This window comes from Hipposideros armiger, unplaced genomic scaffold, assembly GCF_001890085.2.
Source record: "Hipposideros armiger isolate ML-2016 unplaced genomic scaffold, ASM189008v1 scaffold_809, whole genome shotgun sequence".
NCBI classification, from domain to species: domain Eukaryota; kingdom Metazoa; phylum Chordata; class Mammalia; order Chiroptera; family Hipposideridae; genus Hipposideros; species Hipposideros armiger.
This window is the reverse complement of record NW_017732159.1, coordinates 173,812-197,593: the sequence shown is the minus strand read 5'-3', so window position 1 is coordinate 197,593 and position 23,782 is coordinate 173,812. Positions and strand designations below refer to the sequence as shown.

Below are 23,782 nucleotides of genomic sequence, written 5' to 3'. Positions count from 1 at the left end.
ACAGTTGTACTGACCTGTCTGTCTGGAAGCGCCCCTCAGGTTGCCCGTACGATTCGTGGCCTGCTTCAGTCGGCAGCGGTGCCAGCTTCCTAGGAAAGCAGCATGCAGCATGAACTAGAGCAGGGGTCGGCAAACTTTTGAGACAGAACGTACCCAAAGAGTTGCATGTGGCTTGCGAGCCGCCGTTTGCCAACCCCTGAACTAGAGGACTCACTGCTGATGTAATCTCTCATTTTGACAGTGACATTGCTCATGGTGGCACCTTAGTTTTTAAGGTGGTGGCCCCCGTAGAAAGGACCCCTTAGTTTCTGTGAAGTGCTGAGTGCCAGGTTTGGCATGCGATAATACGTCATCATGTGCTCACTGACAGAAACCCCCCAGGGGAGTAGGACATTGGCCCCAGTAGACCCTTTTCCCACCTGGACTGGTAAGCTTCAGAACAGCCCCTGACATTCCCTGGCCCCAGTACATTTTCATCTCTGTGTCCACGTGCCGTGGTTTTCTTACAGCTGACCTATAAAGAGGAGCTCTGTGACGTGCTTCACAGAAGTGGACAGATGTCCAGTGTTCCCTGGCATGGAGTGTTAACGCCAGGGAGCTGAAGAGGTGACTGGGGGGCAGTAGAACCCAATGCCAGGCAGCTCCCCTTTTCTGAGGGCCTGTTACTGGTCATCCAGTCACAAAGTTCCCACTGTTCTCAGTAACACATCCCAGTGCCACCCCGTTCTAGCTGCCCTTCCCTCATTCCCAGTGTCTCGTGCCTGACCCTTAACTGGTCCCCCTATTTCCGGTCCACCCTACCCACTACACCCAGATTCATCTCCCTACGACATTAGGTATTTATAATCGTCACTTCCCTGCACAGTAACACTCAGTCTACAATTGTCTTCAGGATGAAATCCAGATTCCTAAATCAGGCACTCTGGGTCCACTGCCCAGGACCCCGTACCCCATTAGCTGTACTGGTGCCCTGGCCAGCTGAAACCTGTGCCGGGACTGCTGCCTTCCCACCCTCCAGCTGTGGGAGAAGCCATAACACACACCAAAGACCCAGCGCCAGCCTGTCTTCCTGAAAGAGTCCCCCAGGGCTACACTGAGTCCTTTCTGAAACTCGCATGTATTGCACACTACTTCCCAGTCTTGGAGATTTACAATTAGCAAACCTTTCTTAAGAAAAGGGACGGGCAACTTAAGTGTAAAAAACACACACAGAGAAGAGCAAGAAACACATACATTCAAATAAAGCAACCATTCATGCCACCACAGCGCTGGAAGGAATGGGACATTGCCAGCACCTAAAAAGCCTCGCCCTGGTGTCTTTCCCGGGTCCTAACTCTTCCTTCTCCAGGAGTGTTACTTGATTATCCTGACCTTCGAGATAATAATTTCTTTGTAATTTTACCTCTTTCCTCCTGTGTTTGTATTCCAAACAGCATAGTTGATTTGTTGTCTGTGTTGGAACCTGTGTAAATGGAATCACACCGTTTGTATTACGTCTTTTCTGGGGAATTTTGGGTTTCGGAGGTCACTGTCTTTCATTGCTCTGGATACTACTCCACTGTACTCGCCCCCATCGGTTTCTGGTTTGGGGTGGATGTGAACAGCAGGGCTGCTCTGACCTGGCTGGTGCACGTATCCCAGTGCACGTCAGGGGGATGTGAGCGGCTGACCTTTTTAGCTAATGCCCACTTGTTTTTCACAGCGGGGCTGCTATTGTACCCCCCACCAGCATGGCATCAGAGTGTCATTGTCCCACTTTGTGTCCAATGCTCTGGTAACCCCAGGAATTTAAGTTTTTGCCAATCTGGTATGTGTGTGAAATAGTATCTCACTATGGGTTTTAGCTTGCATTTTCCTGAGTAGTTTTTCGTTTATTCATTGACCATTTAGATCTCCACTTTGGTGAAATGCCTGTTCAAGTCGTTTACCGATTTTTCTACTGTATATACCGGGGGTGCCAAAAAATGTATACACGACTTGTATTCATCTTTTGTTATTGGTATATATTGTTATAATTTTAATAGTTTTTTTCCTTAAGATCTGTATAATTTTGTTTGGCACCCTCTGTATATCCTGGATACTACTTCTTTGTCAATTATGTGTGTTGCAGATATCTCATTCTGTGACATATCTTTATTCTTTATGGTGTCTTGATTAATAGAGTTCTTCATGTAGTCAAATTTATCATATGAAATTATATCTCTTTGTGTCTCATTTAAGAAAACTTTCTCTGCCTCAAGGTCATGAGGATATTTTCTGTAATCTAGACGTTTTTCAGTTTGCCTTTCATATTTAGGAGTTTATCCACCTGGAATTTCTTTTTCAGAATGGTGTGGAATGGGGGTCGAATTTCCCCTCCTCACCCCCAATATGGCTAGAAAGTTTGGGCACTTCAAGTTGTTTTGTCAAGTAAGAACTCCTTACCGTCTCTTATATCACTTCATACAAAGACATTTTAATATCAGAACATGGGAAGAGCATAGAGTGAGGGTAAAGGAGAACCTTTTAAATCAAATAATTAACCGTTTTCGCTGTACCAGTTTAATTTGTCCATGTTCTTCTCATTTTTGTTACAGGTCATGTGCAAAGCATTGCCTCAGCCCCAGTTCTGGGAGATGGATGAAGGAGCCTTATTTTTTTAACTCTGAAGGGCTAACGTTCCCCAAGCCTAACAACCACATAAGTGTCCGGTGTTAGAACTGTCCTGGGCAACCACGAACGCTAAGGACGTTTAACTCTACCCCAGGGACTCACACTGGCCTCCAGCGACCCACGATTTGCACATCTTTGGCTACTTGCTCTGGGAAGTCATTCTTAAGACTAACGCGAGTCACTGACGCTACACTTTAAGCCCTGCCTTCTCCTCGTCAAGTGTCTGTGTGCCTACTATGTACACACATAGTACATGCCACACACACAGTTCCTAGAGCTTGCTGTTCAGCAGGGGGAGACGGACAGTGACCCTAGAAGGTCAAGGGGGCCGGGTCCAGGGTGAGCCAGGGTGTGTTGGAGCACATCGTGGTGGCCAACTGCTTTTGGACAGGGACAAGTAGATGTCTCTTCTCCTGGGAGCCTGAAGTTGAGACCTGAGTCTAAGTGATAGCTTTAGGGGGAAGGTGGAGGTGGAGGAAGAGGTCGTAAGACAAGGTCTCCAGGACCCAGGAGAACAGCACAGGCAAAGACTTGGTAGCAGCTCATTTCTGTAGTGTGGCTGGAACCTAAATAGCACTGACAGATGGGCAAGAGATGGGGCTGGAAAACAAGGCCAGGTCGGGACGGGACAACCCTGTCAGCCTGGCCAGGGAGTGTGGGCTTGATCTCAACGGCAAGAGAAGCCCTTGAAGGGCTTCCCCGCCGGCCAGTGGCAGGTTGGGTGCTGCCTGTTAGAAATGGCTCTGGGTTGGGGTACCACTGCCTTTGCGTTGCCTTAAGCTATAAATGCAGTGATGTTTCTCTGAACTCAACAGCCACCCCTTCCCTTTCCTCAGGGGCCCAAGCTCCAGTTTCCTACCAACTTGAAATCACATTTGCCCCAAACAACAGGCCCGAGAACCAACCTCAGCCCTCGGTGAAAAGCAGTTCCATGAGAACCTGTGTTTCCTTTTCGTTTCCCCAGAGGTTAGATGAGCGGGCTGGTCAATGAAAAGCAACTATAAAGTAATTGTGGGGCATGCAGGGATGGCCTGGAAGACATTGGAACATCGAAATGACTCTTGGGCAAAGTGGAGACCCCAGAGGCACGTGCCATCAGGGCTGTGCTGATGGTAAATTCACTCTTCATAAGGGCCGGCTGAGTGGCTCAGTTGGTTAAGAGCTCGCTCAAGAGTTTGAGCTCTGAGCAACAGCGGTTCGAGTCAGCCCGAGCTGAGTAGCCGTGAGCTGCCAACAGGTGGCGGGATGGCTCAGCTAAAAAAACAAAACAAAACAAAACAAAAAAAACAAAAAAAAATTCACTCTTCATGTAGTTTACCAGCAGGAAGGGGAAGTTTGTATATTCAAAATGCCCATCTGCAGTTAACATCTGGATTTTCATTTATATTTGATCCAACACATGGAATTTTTTTTTTTTCTGATAAACTTGACCGGACGAGCCACGTGCTGGCACTGCGGAGTGACTAGGTCCAAGCAGGGCCGTAGAGAATTGGTCACGTGGCCTTTCCAGATGCCCCTCCTGGCTCTGCCCGAGGAAACGGCCCCTCAGTAGCTCTTCGTAGAAACCACGGAGATGCAAGTGAGACTGTCCCATCCTTGGCCCCTTCAGTAATCCTGAAGCATGAGACACCAAAGCCTCCATGCCCGCAAGAGACCATTCAATCCCCCAAACGCCTTCGAAAATGGAAACTCCCAGGAAAGTCTGAACAGATGAAGGTGAACGAGTGTTGTTTATGGTCATTTTAAAGCACCAGGCCAGCAGGACTGGAATTTTTAAATCTTACATCTTTTACAACCTTTAAAATGTGTTCTAATTAGTAACATCCTTCATCTTGAGGTTTGAAGCGAATGCCATTAAGTCCACTCCTTTGAGCACCTGGGATTAATGAGTCCATAGGAGTTGTCTTTCTAAAGCAACTAGTCACTACTCTGTTGGAAAACATGTTCTTTCCTTTTAAGTTACCAGGTAAAATCCTGTGACTGTTTTCCCTCAAAGAGCGGGCTATGTTTCCATAGTTTCTAATACAATTCCCAGGGAACGTGGAATGGGTTTCTTATATGGACACTTGTCTGTGCAAGCTGCCCCAGTTCATAGAAGCCTGCGTGTCAGAGAGCCAGAGTATATAAGAAAGTGTAGTATAAAGGCGCTAGAGCACTGAAATGCTGTGTCCGACAAAAGAAAGATGTTACCTCACAACCTGACAGCTGAAAACAGCTCTCCTCGGCTGCAGCCCCAGGAGGAGGAGGTAAACATTCCCTCAGCCACAAAACCACTTACTGTGGGCAAGGTGCTCTCTGGGGTCCAGAAGACAAGAAGAGACCTCGTCAAAAATTTGATATAAAGTGATGAGTGTCAAGAGGTCCTGTTAACTGCCATGCAGTCCTTTCAGCTGGAACAATCCGATGAGGCTTCCTAGAGGAGGTGGCATTTGTCCTGCTCCTTCAGTGGTAAGACTTTGAAGAGGTAGAAAAGATAAGAGCAGATTTTCAATCCACCCTAGGGGTGACCCATGGCTGGTGACTCAGGAGAGGACTAGGTCGGAGTGAGCAGAGCTCTAGAAAGCGGTAAAGAGTGATGATAGAAAGCTAAGGAAGAAAGTAATCTCAAGGGATGCTAACGCCAGGAGGAAACTGAGTATAGAAACCACCCAAGATGACTCTTGGTGAGAATACTAGGATTAAGGAAAAGAGAATGATGAGGGAAACCCCCACGGCAGACACAGGAAAGAAAAGCAGCACCTGGAAAGGGTTGTCTGCACACTGCGCACTTGTGTAAGGTGAGGCGGCTGCCTTTCCTGGGTCAGGGGTACAAAATGCCTTCCAGCAAATAAGCTGCCAAGTTTTGAAAAGTGCAGTTACCTTTGTATCAACTTCACAAACCAGAACATTTCGAAAAGAAACATCAATTTCTCTTCTACCACTTTCAGGCTGTGACAGGTTTAAAGGCCAAGCATAGCGTTGATTAAATTAACTGCTTCACTTGTTCTAGGGCAGCAGTTCTCAACCTTTCACAGGGGTCGCCTAAGACCATCGGAAAACACATATTTTCTGTCGTCTTAGGAACCGAGACACCGCTCCTCTATCCGTCTCCAGGCCCACATGCAGATACGCCCACATACGAGGACCCGGCAACCCCTGGGAAAGGGTCGTTCGACCCCCAAAGGGGTCGCAACCCACAGGTTGAGAACCGCTGATCTAGGGGGTTACATAGCTATTGGGTTGTCGGAAAAGTCATGACGCATTTTTGCAACAAAAAACAGAGAAAAGATACGTCATGACTTTTCTGACAGCCCAATATATGCATAGTGAAAATCCAGTTGTACATGTCAAATGTATTTCAAAATTTTTAATCAGAAAGAAACCCAACCATTTCCAAGTGCAATTTATTTCTGGAGTCAGGTGGACATGGTCACTGGAAGGAGTATGGTTTACATTTTTCAGGCACATCTTTCAAGAAAGCAGCAAACCCCAAAAGGCTGGTTTCCCCGACAGGTGAAAGTTATAAAAAGGCACCTGCATTTTCATTTCGCTAGAATGAGTTAGTTCATTTCACTTTGGCAACAGCAGCCCACATGGCCCTTTGCATCTGCTCAGGGCTTATAATTTACAAGTCAGACCCCCTAAGTTGGAGGTAGGCAGGCCTGGTGTGAAATCCAGCACCCACACTGGTTTGTTACCTAACCCCTCTGAAAGATGGGTTTTCCTTGGGTGCAGGTTTAAATGCTAAAATGTCATAAATCCAGTGGTTTGTGTTCATGTGTGTTCACCGTCCATCTTCCCCTGCAGAAGGTGAGGAGGGTTTTTTGTCTGACTTGCTGCTGTAGCGTTAGGGACTAGAACAGTACCTGGCCTCAGTAAATGCTGAATCAACAGACAGTTCTGATTTCTAACTGGGGGTGGGGGGAGGGAGATTTGTAGAACCGGAAGATGAAGGGTCACCATCCACAGGCAGAACAAAGGAGATGGGGTGAGTTCCTGAGGTTCCAGGAGCGGGGTCAGGAATGAATGACAAAATTGGATATAGAAAGGAAGTGTGAGCTTACGCCTACTCAGACTGGCGTTCTATGACACATGTGGAACTCAGAATACACATTTGCTGCTACTGTTATTTGTAATTCTTTGTATTAACAACTGAAGAGATTCGAATTAATGTTATTTAATGTGTAGGCTACAAATATATCGATAAAATGAACAGTCCACCACCCGACTTAGGATGGTGTTTCTCACCCGTCTGAGTAGGACAGAGATGGGAAGAAGAGAGAAGACGTGCAGAGGGAGTTCACTGGACCCCTCCGTTGGGCTCCGTCCACTCACTGCCTCAGTTTCCCTCAATTTTACTAGATTTCTGTGTGCAGAGAACCCCAAGAGGTGGAGGCAGGCCTAAATTGCTGTGTGATCTTGGGCAAGTTAAATAAAAGCCCTCTCTGAACCTATGAATAAAATTAATGAGGTGGATTTGAGGTTTTCAAACGCTCTCAGGTGGGAAACTGGTCAAACAAAATCCTGCCCCGAGGAACAGGACCGCGCTGACAAGAAGTGAGTGACTCCCAGTTGCACTTGACCACTGGTTCCTTCCTTGCTTAGGTCTCCCTGTGTCTCCTGTACTGTATCGTCCCACACTGCAGTTGTATTTTGTATTTGAATGTTAAGCTAACACTGGTTTCATTGCTTTAAAAGCAATGCGCTTTTAAGCAGCAGTCAGTAAAGCAGGAGTGAACATTTTTATGGCTCTTACCTTCATCAGGAGCGCAACAAACTTGTTCTAAATGGACTTCATCTCACCCTGAGCCACGCCAGCATTCTACTGCTAAGAGCTAATATCAAGGAAACAATCCAAAAGGAAGAAAAGCTATGTGCATAGTTCTTTGTCTTGGCCTTTTTCATTATGAGTCACGAAAAACTGGCACCAACCAACAGAGAACTGAGTTTTGATACTCAAGTGTAATACTAAGCGTGATGCTCATTGTCATGTTAGACAGCTATTGAAACAATCACTGTGAAAACGGGGGTGATGCGAAGAGGAAAACAGAATACAAAGCTATACAAACGGAGGTGGTCCGAGGAGGGGAGGGGCCCAGCGTGCTTCCTGGGCCTTTTCTGTTTCTCCCACGTTGCTATGAGAGAACATGGGCAAATGAGGTGACTTGAGGTCAATGACACTATGGTGATTTTCTTCTGCTTCTATTACTGTACTGGGGAGGGGACAGAATCCAAGCACAAGGAGAGGTGGAGAGGGCCCTGTATGTGAGTGCAAGCCTCTTGGCCTTCAGCTAGCCAGTGCTTTTCTCCGCATAGGCCCCGGCTGTATCTCCATGACCATCCTCAGTGTTCTGGGCGTACCTGGTTTCGTAATGAGCTGAAGGCAGGGACCTTCGTCACACTAGGTTACTTGACGAATATTGTGACACGAAAACCTCCCTTTCCAACGCAAGGCTCTGTGCCTCTGGCTTTCCAAGAAGCACGGTGGAACTGACGTCCTGAAAACAGTAAAAGAAAGCAGTGCTTTCAAGTGTTTGTTTTACAAAGTACAGGGTGAAACTGTAAAAGGATATTTAGTACCACAAAAAGTAGGCCAAGGGTAAGAAAAACTCTCCATACCCTAGAGAATTCAGCTGACCAAATTAAGTCTGATCCAGAATAAACAGTTCTCATCTGGAAATCTAGCAGTTCCAGAAAGTACTGTCCAAGGGTGAAAAGAAGGCCCCCAGAGCTGAGCTGCATAATTATGTAACCCTTTAGGAAAGCGGGAAGAAGCGCATGGCGCTGGGGGGCATGGGTGGAAACCAAGGTGAGAAAGCAAGTTCTCAGGCCTCAAAGAGGACTTTGTTACTGAGGAGAAACTAGGCTCCCGGGCCCTTTCCCATGAACTTCACCAATGTCAGTCAGTTTTCCCTGTGCTCACCCAGCATCCAAGGCCTAAAACAAGGTTTCTATTCTCAAACCCCTCCAAGAGAAATAACTGTCAGAGTCATGTGAGCAACACTGCACGTGAAGGAATTCAGTTGAAATGAAACTGAAGTTGAGCTAGTATCACGAACAAGTCAAGACCGTTCATAAAATTATAAAATTATTTGTCACAGTTATAAAATTATAAGGCAAAGGATACTGCCAAGGGTGGTGGAAGTGGTAAGGTAATAGATCTAAGATGGATGGAAAGGTCAGTGAAGAAAAAGGTGACATGAAACTTCTGATGAAAATGAAGAATGTGGTATATTGAGTTCAACTATTTTGAACTCTCCAAGGCTGCTTTCAGTCAACATTTCTTATCACCAACTATGTTACACTGTAGGAGACACAGCCCTCTAGAACGAAGTCCCTACTCTCAAAAACATCAATCACTTTGACGTAGCCCTCTAAAACAAGTCCCTACTCTCAAAAACATCAATCACGTTGTAGAAAAGCATTAAGATCCATAAGAATACTCAACAGAATGAATTGGTCCAATTAACAGATGATGGTGCCAGGGTAGGAAGGATGTGAGAAGGGACTCTTCAGCACAGTAAGCGGTGGTTATCAGGAACACATTCATTTAACAACCACCTTAAACAGATCTTGGATAACACAAGACAGCTACAGGCAGCGTTGGGATGAAAAGACCATTCTGAGTAGAGCAGACGGCATAAGCAAAGGTGGAAAGTATAGCAAAAGCCTGATTAATATTAAGATTTGTGGGAAAACAAATGTTTAAGGCTATAGAGGTAATCTAAAGCCAGATTACGAGCGTCTTAAATAAACTCAAGAATTTGGACTTCATTCCAGGCAGCGGGAGGCAGCTGAAGTCTGTACACATGATGAATGATGTGTTCTAGGAAGAATGGTGACCTAGAATCAAGTCCTTATGATACAGGCACACCTCATTTTATTGTGCTTCCTCCCTTTTCTGCACTTCACAGATGTCGTATTTTTTACAAACTGAAGGTGAGACCCTCCACCAGCAGATTCGCTTTATTGCGGGGGTCTGGGACCAGACCCGCGACGTCTCCAAGGTTGGCCTGTACAGAAGGCCTAAATGGTTCTCAGTGGGCTGCACAAGCCAATCACCTGCAGCGTTCTGACAGACTCCGTTGCTGGGTCTGCCCACCAGATTGTGGGTCATCTCGTGTGGGACAGTGCATGCATCATCCCCTGAGCTTTTAAAAGTAGCCCAGATGATTCTAATATGCAACTAGGGTTGAAAGGCACTATTTCTGATCTATAGTTTATGTTGATACAGTAATGGTCGCATCACAAAAAAAGCCCCCCGCCACACGAGACGTGTCTCTCTCTCAAACAAAATTCTATGTAAAAATCTAAACTGACCCAGTAAATTTAAAACAAAAAGCACACCATTACACCATTCCCATCACAAAAGAACAACACATATTGAATATATACAATTTATTTATTTAATAAATTAATGTCATTCAAAATACAGTGCCAGAACATGATGCAGTTGAGCATGCTAGTAACGCTTGTCACGAAGCACCTGTGCCCGTGTTAGGTTGGCGGCGCCCGCTCCTGCTAGTGGTTCCTGGGATTAATGCCAGAGCAGCGTGAGTTGTCTGCTCTCCTGCACTGCGGGTGCAGAATTCCTGAAGAGTTCACCTTCCTAACCCTACCCCCACACACAACAGCTTAAAAAAAACACACCTGACAGCTAACGGGTATCTACACACAATCACTCTACAGTAATGCTTGTTATTAAATTAAGATGTAATGACCTGGTTAACCCACTCTAAATCTTTAAGGTGGAGAAATACGACAGCAGCAGGTAATTATATGCATGAGCCAATGTTAATGTAATACAGGAAGTGGAGGCATTTACTGATTAAAGCTCCACACAGACCCGCACGATGAGGGGCGAGCAACTCGTATTGCAAGCCCAGCAACTTCAGTCCACACCTGGGAAGTGGCCAGCTGATTGGAAGACCTGTATGCTAGAGTATAAGTTAGTGAAGAGAGAATACATGCACCTAACAGTATCGTTAGACCGGTCCTGCAGTCATAGCTTTCCCTGTGCAATACCGTTAAGATGGAAGCTCTTCCTCAACTGAAGTACAGGATTGAGACGACATTTCTGTACCAACACGGACATTAGTGTGAAGTGCAGCTGGATTCATTACACGGAAAAAACTGTATTCCAGGACTTCAGAACAGAAGCACGGGAATGAGATACATATACTAAAATAACCTCAGCACAATTTGCGATATACCACACTAGGAACAGGAAACTACTTTAATAAGTGAACTTGTGGAACTGTACATACACAGGGCTAACAACGTTAGATACTCCAGATTCTATGCTCTCATGATACACATAAAAGTTTCTCAATTATTGGATAATCTATTTCATATTATGGAAGCATATCTTTCTGTAAGACTCACTGATATATATTATACTGATGCAAATATTAACTAGGGCATAAAAATAAAATTTATCAAAGATAGATTTTTATGTACTCATATTTAGTCCTTTCATAGCCTCTCTTGTTTAGCAAAGAAAATGACAAAGCACGTAAGCCAGGCGTGCACTCCCTGAATCCCTCCCAGCTATACAGACGGTAGCGCGACCATTTCTCCGTCCAGTTCAAACTCCTCTGTTCCATCCGGTGAGAAGAGATAAGCTGGCGGTTTCCATGGAGATTCTTCAAGGCAAGACGGATAAAGTTTCCCCACAGTGCATCGAAAATCTCTCCCTAAATCCCACAGCACCCGTTCAGAGATATGCTGCCGCAGGGACCACCGGTCCAGTTCCAGGTCGTACTGGTAGGTGACGTATTTCGCTCTCTCGTTTAAGTGGGTTTCTCGCATAAACACACACAGAGAATTTGAGATCACAACAGCTCTAACACAGGGGTCTGAGTACCTCTTGGCAGGGATGTTGGCTGCCATTTTCCACTCATTCTTATTCACATCATAAATTTCCACAGTTACTGAAGACCCATCCACAGTGCCGGAGGGGAGTCTTATGCCAGAATTGGTAGCAATGTGCAACCCTCCAATATAGAAAATTTTATCACCAAAAGCTGCAGCTGAAGCAAAAGACCTGCTCGTCTGTCTCATGGCCATTTCTACCCACGAATCGGACCTTGGAAAATAACAGTACATGAGGTTCAATGTCATCACGTAAATGCAGTCGTGAACTACAACTGCCGCACTCCACTGCCAGGCACACGGCAAAGGGCTTACCATGGTCCACTCGTCCTTCTCAGTGTCATACCTTTCTACGGTCCTCCGGTTAAGTTCTCCACCCACACTATCTCCTCCGATTGCATAGATATAGCCTTCACAGCAAACCAGAGATGGCTTTATGCGCACAAAAAGCATTGGGGTCTTTGCAAACCAGGTATTTTGCTGTGCATCAAACCAGTAAAAGCAATTCACAGTTCTGAAGGCAGTCTGAAGTTTGCTTGTTTTACTGTGATTTGTTTTTGTGTTTTTCAAAGGAATCTGACCGCCTGCTATATAGATGTCATTATCAGGAGTTACAACGGTCCCAACTTTATGCAAATCAGCTGGTGGGCTGCATAGCTTGTAAACTTTTTCTGCTTGGGGACTGTAACAGACAGAAGAGTAAAGACTACAAGGATTTTCTGAAGATGCTTCAATGAAAATCATCATCTCCTCTTTAGTCATTCCAAGTCTTGGTTTGAAAAACTTGGGCATGGATTTATACAGACCTTGAACCACTACAGACTTATCATTGGGTGGCAGACCTTGAAACCAAGCTCTCTGCGTTACTTCTGAAAGTGCATCAATTCTGATTTGGCTAAGAACTGAAGACAAATACTGGGATCGTGATTCTGTGTTGTACTCTAGCCACAGCATAGCAGCTTCGCGAACTGTCTCCTCCTTTTCTACATTTAAATTGTCACTACTGAGAATGTCTATCAGTAGGTCATGTGACAGCTGCATGAAAGCTTCCTGGTGATACACAGCAGTGAACTTGTGCTCCACCATTCTTTTAGCACTTTGTTTTAATTCCTCACAACTGAACAGATCAGCAAAACTCAACAATCGCACACAATTCTCTGCATTTATTTTTTTAATTAAATATTCTCGACAATGTTGCAACACATCTTCTACCTAAAATGGGGGGTAAAAAAAAAAGGATGATAAAGGTAGGATAGACAAATTTTATTTTGTGTAAGACACAGGTATGTTAATCAGATCCCTATACTGTAGTTTTTATTTTTATATATGGGTGTTTGGAAGATCATGTCTTCCATAATAATAAAATTAGAAGACTATGCACAGCTTTGCATTCTTCCTGTCCAGTGGCCTACTTAACTGCCCTATTTATTTAGGAGCCAGTGCTATAACATTAAATAGGCTCTTAAGAAACTAAACAGTCTTAAGGCAAAAGGAAGGAAATTCATGTATAAGTTATACACTTTTCTAGACTTTAAACGTATTTCTGTGTAGTTATAAATCACCTACATCCAGGTGACCCACCTTAGCCACCCTCAGTTGTCTACACTTGGTTTAAGAAGGAAAAGTAGATCTCAGTTGAATAATGCTACCTACTATGCCTAGAAGCAATTTACAGTGAGAGGTTGGGTTGCGTAGATTCAACACTTCGATTGGCCAGTCAGTACTTGTACAATATTAGACAGGTAGCTCTTCTTCTCTAAGCCTCAGTTTCGTCTTACATAAAACGAAGAAATCCTTACAAATGATTATTGTAAGGATTATATGAGAACCTATAAAAAGCACAATACGGACTCTGGCATATAAGACTATTATCATTTCACATGGTTAATAGTGAAAATCACAAAATGCCCATCCCAGGCTCGCCAGAGCAACTCAGTCCAGCAAGTAGAGTCCTACTTTGCATTTGGCCAATCATATGCATAAGGGTTTCAGTAACACGGTAGGAAAAAACTATAAGAACAGTATCACTACTAACAGTAACAAAGTGTTTTGGAATCCAAATTTCTTAAAATTTCTCCTTTTTTAGTAATCCTTCACAACACCTGCTTTTAGTTCTTGGCTTTAAAACAGTTAATGAACTTACAAGCTATGGAAAGACAGCACTTATAGTAGGCATTTCCCTCTTTCAAGCTTGGATTTAGGATGTGAATGCCTCTGATTCTAAAACACCAGGAAGCTACCTACCATGGCCTCAGTTTCCCCAGAGTTATAGGCATAGTAGGTACCTAGTATAGGCCCAGTATTTTAGTTTAGTTTAAATACTTCCCCTTAAGAGCTCAATATGGTCACATGGCTATTCTACATATTTAAGTTCGATAATATCCGTAACAGTCTTGAAATTTTCTGTGAAAATACCATAAAAAATTAGTACATCTAAGCATATAGCAAAAAAAAAAACCAACTGAAGCACTTACAATTTAATGAACACTGGTAAACATTACTTTTACTTAAAATCTAAATTCTTAGGTACATTACACAGAATATAAAACCAGTATGAAATTTTTATTCATAATTCATAATTATCTTTTTAATTAAGTTCCCGTCTAAAACTAAGTAAGATAACTGGCTGATCAAATCCTAGTCTGTCTTTCCCTTACACATTTTTATTAAAAAGAAAACTTTTACCTTCTAAAATCTGCAACAAGAAAATTACATCTGCTTATCGCTGATGAAATGTTTCTTGAAAAACAGTCAGCCACAGCTGACGTACTCACTGAGCGGAAGAGTGCTCACCTGCAGGAAACACGCCGTTTCGTAGAGCTGCTCTACAGTGCTGTCACTTACTGCCAGGTTACCCGTGTACGCGTAAGTTATTATTATCTGCAAGGTGGCTGCATCCACGTTCCTCAGGTGTACGTGTGTCTGTTTGCTTTCACTTAGTCCACTCATGAACATGGCCCTACAGCAGAGAGGAAAAAGGCAAAGCTTATGGATTTAGTACAAAACAAATGTAGAGCTCAAAAGAAAAACGAGGGCCGGCCGAGTGGCGCGAATATTGGGAGCTCGCTTGGGATGCCGGAGGGCCCCGGTTCGGATCCCGCGTGAGGGCCGGTGACACTGCCCTCTACAGCTGGGATGCTGGGCGGCGGCTCAACCTGGAGCTGAGCTGCTGTGAGTCGCCGGCGACGGCGTGGGCTGCAGCCCCTGNCGGCGTGGGCTGCAGCCCCTGCTGCAGTGGGTTGCCATGGGCTACCGTGTGTAGCCAGCAGCCAGCGTGAGCAGCCAGCAGCCGCAGTGAGCGGCCAGCAGCCAGCGTGAGCGGCCGTCCAGAAGCCGGCGACTGATGTGCCTCGCCCGGGAAGAGCACAATGATGGTACCAACTTGGGCCAGTGGAGCAGCGTCCTCCACAACTGGACTGAGGAGCAAGACGACAGCAACTTGTCTGTTCCCCTTCCCCCAATTCCCCAGCACTGTTCCCATCCCCCCAATTCACCAATAAAAATCTTAAAAACAACAACAACAAAAAACAAGCACTCTTTAAAAAAAAAAAAGAAAAACGAAACATGGGGCATTATTTCGGGTATCTACTGAGGGACAAGTAACTTACAGGGGAAGCTCTTGAGGGAGACAACAAAAAATAATCCAGTGCCACACACAGACCAGACCATTCTACTGCACCATTTGCAGTGGCAACATCAACCTTCGTTTACAGGCAGACCTCCTTTTCTTGAGTTTCACCTTATTGCGCTTTGCAGATATTGTGTTTTTGGTTTTTTACAAATTGAAGACCCTTCACCAGCAAAACAATTACAACTCACTGAAGGCTCAGATGATGGTTAGCATTTTTTAGCAATGAAGTATTTTTAAATTAAGGTACGTACATTATTTTTAGACATAATGCCATTATACACTTAACAGACTACAGTGTAGCGTAAACGTAACTTTTTATAAGCATTGGGAAGCTAAAAAATCCATGCCTCGCTTTACTCCAGTATCCGCTTTACGGCAGTAGTCTGAGGCTGAGGTGACTGCTGCAATAATCTAGACGAAAAATAAGAAGAACCTGAGGTAGGGTGGCAGCAATGGATACGAAAGCTTTGACAAAGAACCAACAATATCTGGTGATTTTCTCAAAATAGGGAATTGGATAGAGTAGAAAGTAAAAAGGGAAGAATCAAAGCTACCTGTTTATTTTCAAGTTAAGCCTGAAAAAATATTGTTAACCATCGAGAGAAAAATTGTAAGGTCGAGAAAGTTAATCCTGGGAAAAGGTGTGTTAAATTTCTGGATATATTTCATTTGAGGTAAGGCAGGGCAGTTGAGTCAAATGGAAATAATACAATAATTGGCTAAGTATTTAATATGACTGGAACTTTGGAGGTCAGGCATTAATGCAGCCAACTATAAATTATCTATAAAGTGACATGTGTCAAAGCCAAATAAGGTATCTGAGGGAAACTAAAAAACTAAAACAAAAGCCCACCCAGTATCCCAAGGACCAACCTGAGGTAGAATGCAGCTAGGAGAACAGCGAAAGAAGAATGACAGAGGGTTGAGAGGTTCCCCAGGGAATCGAGCAGTAAGGACAGCAGCTGAAACCTCAGGCAATTAGGGAGCAGAAGAGTGGCAGCAGCAATATCCACGGGGGTGGCGGGGTGAGGACTTCCCCCGGAAGAATACAGGATGGGCATAAACAAACCCTCCGGAGTAATAGAGGGCAGAACTGTTCTTGAAAAACATCCTAGACATGACAAGAAACTCTCTAAAAACACCTATCGCTACTGGCTTTACCTGTTTGACATGGGAAAATGGGAGATAGCCGAAAGAAACCTGAAAAAAAACCGTTAAGAGCTCTGAGACAAAAATAGAAGATTTAGGGGTCACACAAGGGGTTTTTATGCCTATTCCAGTAGAAGATCGTAACTTTGAAGGAAGTAGCACAAGGGAACAAACAGCTGATTATACAGATGGCACTGAGTTTGGTCTTTCTAGACTACGGCTTATTACACCAGGAGGATGGACTTCTCTGAAGAACTGTGCTTCCGGAAGACCAAAGATAGAAGAGGCCCAGCCAACCTGATCAGGAAAATTTTAAAGAAACAGCTTTAAGAAAGAGCCAATACTGAATGACATAATATTTTAACAGGATTAAGTACCACAACAGAAAAGATGCTCAGTAATTCTCTCATTAGGGGTCTAAAAAGAACTGTAAATGTTACCAAATAGAAACTACTATTTCAGAGGTTCTTTTGATTTCAGACGTCGTATTGATTCTTAGTGGAATGAACTGGTACCTTAAACTACAAAGGGAAGAATTTACCTAGTTCAAAAGTCAAAATTTCTAATAGTAAACATCTAATGATAAAAGGCTGACAGTATTATGTATATGTAAAGATAATGAAATCGACAAACCTGAAAGCAAAGTCCAGTTGAAGATTACTCGGGAAAAGATCAAATTGTGGGAGTATATGATAATCTACCTACCAGTCCAGAGAAAAGATGTGGGCGAAAACAATTAATTATGAGTGTGTTTGTACTGGGAATTCTGAAACTGGTGCAGACACAGGGTTTTCAAGATGAGTGGCTTTAATCCTCAAAACGTACTGGACTATTCTTTCTACTTATTATTTCTACTTATTATTATCTGATTTGCTTTAGGGAGAATATATTCTCTCAGAAGACCAAGGATGCTAAAGAAGGAACTAGCTAGTGATAAGGAAGTAACAGTAGCTTTGAAGGACTGCGTTGTCTTTAAGATTGTAACATTAATGAAAAATTTAAGTTTCTTGGTCTTAAGGAAAAGCAATTCCAATCCAATCAGTTGAAGATAAATAATAACCTCATGACTACAGAATTTAAATAATAGTTATCTATATAATCACAAATAAACTAAATGAGAAAGAAAAAAAAGGGAAGACAATAATAAACCCACGTGTTACTTCATGACAAAGATGATGACAATATAGATTATAGAAAGAATTTCTGCATAGGTTTAAAAGTTAGACTAGATGACTGCTAAGGTTACTACCACAAAGGTTCTACTCTGATTACAAATGTCAATCTGAAAATCTACAACTACAGCATAAAGCTCTTTCCAATAATGGGTACTCAATTTATAATTAATGGCCATTAGAAAGGGACAGCTAATGGGCCCAGGTATTCTAAGATTCTATAACCTCGAGTTTCTAACACCATCTACTAAGCCAACAAATCTGGAAAAAAATAATAACAACTATTACAATCATTTAGGAAGCTTTTAACTACACAAATTCTGAAATTGTAACCCAGACCCACTGACTCAAATTTCTAAGTTTGAAATCTAAGAATCTCTTTGTAGAAACACCCAATAGTAATCTGATGATCAAACAGGTTTTGGAACCACTATTTGCAAATACACCAAGCTTTCTAAGATAAGAAAATCAATTGTCTGAAATTACCCGAAAAATCCACAGCTTAACCTGAAGCAACTGCAGACATAGCAAGCAATTGGCATTTGGGCCTTAGCTTCTGTAATCATCATGAGATGGTTTACACTGAGGAAAGTGAAGTTTCTACACCGTCAGTGTACATGAATGTCAAATTAAACCTGTCCTGTCCACAGCTGCCACTAAAGAGCAGCAGAAATTTGCATTCAGTGCTGAGCTCCACCTGACTGCTGATATTTGTAGTAGAAATACAGTGGTCCACATTTAATTCACCTGTATTCATGCTGTCCCTTTCAAATATTAAGTAAAAATTGAACCAAGGGCAGAAAACAAAGGAATTTCTATGCCTTAGCTTCTATTCTTCTCATGAAACACAAAATAGAGAAACCCACTTAAAGAAAAAGATTAAAAATTGAAAAAGATCATAAAAATGTAAAGTTAAGCTTTACTTCCTTGTAATTAGCAAACAATAAATAACTAAATTAACTTCTAAATTATGAGTTATAGAGAACACCAACAATGTTATTATTAAATATTTTAATCTGGCAAGGAGTCTCTCTGGTAAGGCTAAAGGATATCACAAATGGCAACATTAACCAAGAATGAGAAAACATGTTTTTGCAAAAAAAATAAATGTCCTTAACATGTATAAACAGCACTAATTATCCTCTAGAAGTTATTACTGAGCCTAGTGTACGCTTTAACATATTAACAATGACCAGATTTTAAATTTTAATTATTTCAACATCTCAAGAGTAAATGTAATTACCCCATTCATTTTTCTTTCTTTTAATGGAAAAATAACATTCTGAATCTTCTCACCTCCCCATCATTAAAACTTTTCCTTAGTCAATTTCAACCAAATTCTTGTATTTAAACCTTTGTAACAACTGCTTTTACCTGTCCCTTACTTATGAACTGTTTTGGAAAGCACTACATCCTCTGAATAGAAAATTACCAAAACATTAAGACATCTATTTTTTTTTTAAATTTGTCTTTTTTTTTTTTTTTTTTTAAGGATTTTTATTGGGGAATTGGGGGGATGGGAACAGTGCTGGGGAATTGGGGAAATGGGAACAGGTCCTTTTTTTTTTTTTTTTAAGCTGAGCCATCTTGCTACCTGTGGATAGGTAGCTCAGCGGCTGCTCAGCGCGGGCCGGGAATCGAACCGCTGTTGCTCAGAGCTCAAACTCTTGAGCGAGCTCTTAATCAACTGAGCCACTCAGTTGGCCCGTTTATTTTAATTTAAATAATGCTTAAAAAGAATTCCTAAGGTGGTCAAATATATGGTGACGGAAGGAGACTAAACTTTGGGTGGTGAGCATACAAGGCAATATACTGATGATGTATTACAGAATTCTACATTTGAAACTTATATAATGTATTAATTAACCAATGTCACCCCAATAAATTTAAAAACTTTAAAAAGAATTCCTGTTAAAACATTAAAATAAGCTAATATTCTGCATTTGAAATACAAACTAATGAAGAGTAAAGTACTTACCTAAAGTAAGAGCTACACGTTGCAAGAACCATCTTATGACAAGGGAATTCAGTGCCCTCAACAATTAACACTATGTCAGTGAACAACTGCTGTTCATAAAACAGTTTTAACTGCTCCAACAAGGACACAGCATATTCAGTATTGATCTGCCTCTCGTCTTGAGTGGACATGACTGTATTCCATTAATTTCTCCCGGAGCAGATTAGGAAAGTCAGTCTTACTGATGGAAGGTCAAGTGAATGCTTCAGAGATACAGAAAGAACCTCTGCTTGCTGTTACCTGCAGCATTCAGAACCCAGACTGACACATTCACTAATGGATAGTATCTTGTTATAGACTTCAAATCACTCCTAGGTCATCCTGTGTTAATTAGGTTCTTCAGAGTTTCTCAACACAGTCTGCAGACAGCTTGCTCAAATTTGCAGTTGTGGTGCAGCTCATGAGTAAAAAGAGTAACACGCGAGGTAGACTTCGTGGCAACATCCTAGGTTCCGTGGATCTTTGGGAGTAACTAAAAAGAAAAAAACGCCAGTTAAGAGCGTCTAGGCCAGTGTATTTAGAATACAACTTTGAAAAAGGCAGACTTAAATATAAATTGTATTTATTTGAAGTTCAACTTTAGCCATTACCATAAAAATGAAACATGAGAAAAGGGACATTTTTAAAAGTCCATTACATTTAAAATAAAAAGACTGAAGAAAATTCACATTTGTAGTTTTAACTTTTTGCCTTTTACACACACAAAAATTCTAGAAAATAAGGAGCACCTAACAGGCATACACTTTTAAAGCTCTTTAAAAATAAAAGACTTTAAATTACCACAAAGCCAGATCAATTTGTTTGTTTAGTGGCAATACATCACCATACTTTAAGAGGAAAAAAACCCTTTTCCTTGCAGAGATTCTCATTTTGGGGATATATCTTAAATGTATTCACAAAAGTTTTATATTTAATTTACATTATTAAACTATATGGTAAATAGACTCAATTTATTTCAAAAGTATAAATTATATATATTTTTAAATCTGCAGTTCAATTCTATAAGGGAAGTATATGTAACATGTATCTTCGTACAGTGTTTCCTTCCGAGAAATCTTTGTAAGAGCAAACAATTCTACTGGAAAAAAACCCACCATGGAAAAAACATGGTAAAATAGACGTGTGTTCCTACATGGAGGACTCCATATTATACAAATAAAATGTTCTCCAAATTAGTATGTAAATTTAATACAAATCTGATCTAAACCTTATTTGCAGAGGATTCATCTGGAAGAACGCACAAAAGTTGCCAAGATATTTGCGGAGGGGAGGCAAGTTTTTCCCCATGATATCAAATATTAAAATGTATTACAAATCTACAATAAACCCAAGTAAACATAAGAAATTAGATATGATAAAGATAAACATGGTGTTTCAAATTAGGAAGACTGGCTTATTTCAAAAAATAATGAACTGGCTAACTACTTGAAACAAAAACCTAGGTTTTAGTCACACTGCACACCATTCATCAAAAAAACTCCAGCTGAATTAAAGTTTAACTTTAAAAATCAGTATTTACAACATATGGCAAAGAAATTACAAACCAGGGAAAGCCCACACAGAATGCTACTAATAGTTAAAAACTACCACCTCTTTTCTCATTAGATGTCTCTTAGTTCTCATAATCAGAAAGTGAAGCGCTGTTGCCATGAAACCTATGAGTATCACTGGAAATGCTAATACTTTTTCTCACAAACTATCACCTATATGTCAAAGAGATCACATTGTACTTCCTGCCCAATTATACTATTGCAGGAACTGCTAACTTGATATAAACTGTCAAATTTCCAGCCAAGTAACTATGGAACTAAAACAGGTGCAAAGGCAGAGTGAGACTGGGTCATTTAAGGTAATGACTTTGTTCTTCCAGATCTGAAAGTTACACTATAAATCTAAGCTCTACTACCTCTAAAGCTAGTAATACCTAAAATCACGGGCTATTTTCACAGATTAATAATGCAGCAAGGCCTAGTGTTAGTGAGGGTGTGGGAATATGAGCATTCTTATACAGGAGTGTAAGGTGATACATACCTATGAAGCCTTATTCAAAACTCTTGGAGTGAGATATGTTCTGGAATTTAGAATTTTTCAGATTGTATAGAGATAGCGTGGTGCATAAATCATGTATTACAAACTCTCTCAGGAAGTTTGAGGCAGCACGCCATAACCAAACATATTACTATCTTTACTGCAGAAAATATGAACAGTGTGAAAAATAATACTATATATAGACTCATGTTACTTCAGGTCAGGTTGTGCATGCAGAGTATTATTAAAAACTCAATTTTAAGAATCTTTGAATTTCAGAATTCCAAGTGAAGTATTATAGAAGACATAATATTTGGCATTGTAAGTGCTTAATAACTCAGTCTATCAATTCTTCTTCTAGAAATTTATCTTACAGAACTGCATGTATTAATAAACTGAAAGTTCTAACCCCAGCTGCAGGGTCCAAAATCGTCCCCATCCATATTTAAACCAGGTGACAGGAACTGGCGGCCAGGGCCAGGATAGATTTGGATACCATTCCTAGATCCCAGAATTCCATGCAGGCTAGCTGTACAGTCCCACTCTGGTAATTTCTTTAACCTCATACTATGACCTGATATTTTGCAGTGAGTTTTTTGGGCCCCATTTAGTTTGTTACGTCTGGGTTTTACCAGATTTGATTTTTTAAATCATATGCTTGAAACTGTATTAAAACAACTGAAGCCTATTTTTAAAAATACGGTGAACCAACTTTATGTAAATAAACCTCATTATCACTTATTTATGCACCCTATTTCCCACCCTCTTCCTCTGTAATTTAGGGTACATTTTCTGCCTGATAAGGTAATTTTTATTTAGGATATCTTAATATTAAGATAGGCAAAAAAAGTAAGTCAATCAGATATCATATTAAGTAAATAAACTTAGTAACTTAAGCAGATCTGTATCCAGTACAATTCAAAATATATCACTTCTCTGGGAACACGGACTTCAAAATGTATTAACTAAAAATGTGAAAAGTTACAAAGTTTAAGATGATCAACCAACCACCTTCAAATAGGCATTTGAACATAAACATTTTCATAACAAGATTCCTTCTCTCCTAAAAACAAAACTTGAAATCAATATCCTAAATACTCCGAAACATTTCACAAAGTTTGTACTATATTACTTAATTACCGATGATTTGACACATTTTATAATTGTCCTTTGAATATACTGTCATATATATCATTCTGTATTGTATCTAAAATTCACTTCAAAATAAGTGATACATCCTGTTATCTGTAGAAGTTAGCATCCTCAGACAGCAATTTTCAGGTATCAAGGCAATTGTTTACTTAATTTTCTATTATAAATTAATGGCTAATTAAATCAAACTCAACAAATGTTTACTGAGTATTTACTAAGTGTTGGTGATTGTTCTAAGTACTCACACTAAGAGCTGCCAACCATTAGAGCTCTAAAACACCAGGTGCATTTACTCTTAGCATACACTACAGCCAAAACCATGACTATCATTTAAAAACAGCATGTTTTAAACCCAAACTATTGGGTTGTCGGAAAAGTCATGGCGTGTTTTTCGTTGCAAAAAATTAGTCACGACTTTTCCAACAACCCTACAAACTCAATAGCCAAGAGCTAGGCAAATGAGTGAAGCAAGTTAGGTATAAGAAACATTTTCCTTGAAATCTAATTGTCTTGATCTTTCATTTCCAAACTTTAGATAGAGATACAAGAAATTTTACTTTACCATAAGAAAAACTGTAGTACAAGGAAAATGATCAAATCAGGTAGTTGGCACTTGCCCCAACTAACAGTGGTTTGCATTGCAGAGCAAAGGAAAATTTATTGAAGACCTATTTAAACCTTCTAAAATTTATTAACATATGCAATGATTATCTAATTAAAAAACCCACAAACTTTCAAAAGGTGTACTACTTTTTTCATCATAAAGATAAAATACTTTGGATTGTAAGCTATAAGGTCTCTGTCCCAAATATTTAACACTGTTGTAGCCCGTAAGCAGCAAGATAGTATGTAAATGAATGGACATGACTGTGTTTCAATAAAACTTCATTTACAGTGGCCAGCTGAGTGGCGCGTTGGTTAAGAGCTGGTTTGGGACGCCAGAGGGCCCCGGTTCGGATCCCACATACGAGGGCCAGTGACACTGCCCTCTACAGCTAAGGTGCTGAACAACAGCTCAACCTGGAGCTGGGCTGCTGTGAGTTGGGTAGGCTGCAGCCCTTGTGGCAGTGGGTTGCCATGGGCTACCGTGTGTAGCCAGCAGCCAGCGTGAGCGGCCAGCAGCCGCAG

General features: G+C 41.4%; 1 protein-coding gene and 1 long non-coding RNA gene across 5 annotated transcripts in view; both read right to left on the bottom strand.

Annotated features, from left to right (window-relative positions):
• Positions 1-14: 14 nt before the first annotated feature.
• LOC109374313 (uncharacterized) lies at positions 15-4,971 on the bottom strand. The gene is made up of 3 exons (XR_002122374.1): positions 4,931-4,971; positions 1,403-1,462; positions 15-89 (listed from the first exon to the last, which is right to left on the bottom strand). It is a non-coding gene; the product is annotated as an uncharacterized LOC109374313 (long non-coding RNA).
• Positions 4,972-10,012: 5,041 nt separating this feature from the next.
• The window catches only part of KBTBD2 (kelch repeat and BTB domain containing 2), a 20,662-nt gene continuing 6,892 nt past the window's right edge, over positions 10,013-23,782 (bottom strand). For 3 of the 4 annotated variants that reach the window (XM_019628813.1, XM_019628815.1, XM_019628816.1), the window contains exons 2-4: positions 19,436-19,946; positions 14,299-14,464; positions 10,015-12,717 (exon numbers count right to left, since the gene is read on the bottom strand). In XM_019628813.1, the coding sequence (XP_019484358.1) occupies positions 11,182-12,717; positions 14,299-14,464; positions 19,436-19,605 (1,872 nt within the window). In that variant the 5' untranslated portion in view covers positions 19,606-19,946 and the 3' untranslated portion in view covers positions 10,015-11,181. Of the gene's footprint in view, positions 12,718-14,298; positions 14,465-19,435; positions 19,947-23,782 lie in introns of all 4 variants that reach the window. The other variant, XM_019628812.1, reaches the window with a different exon arrangement.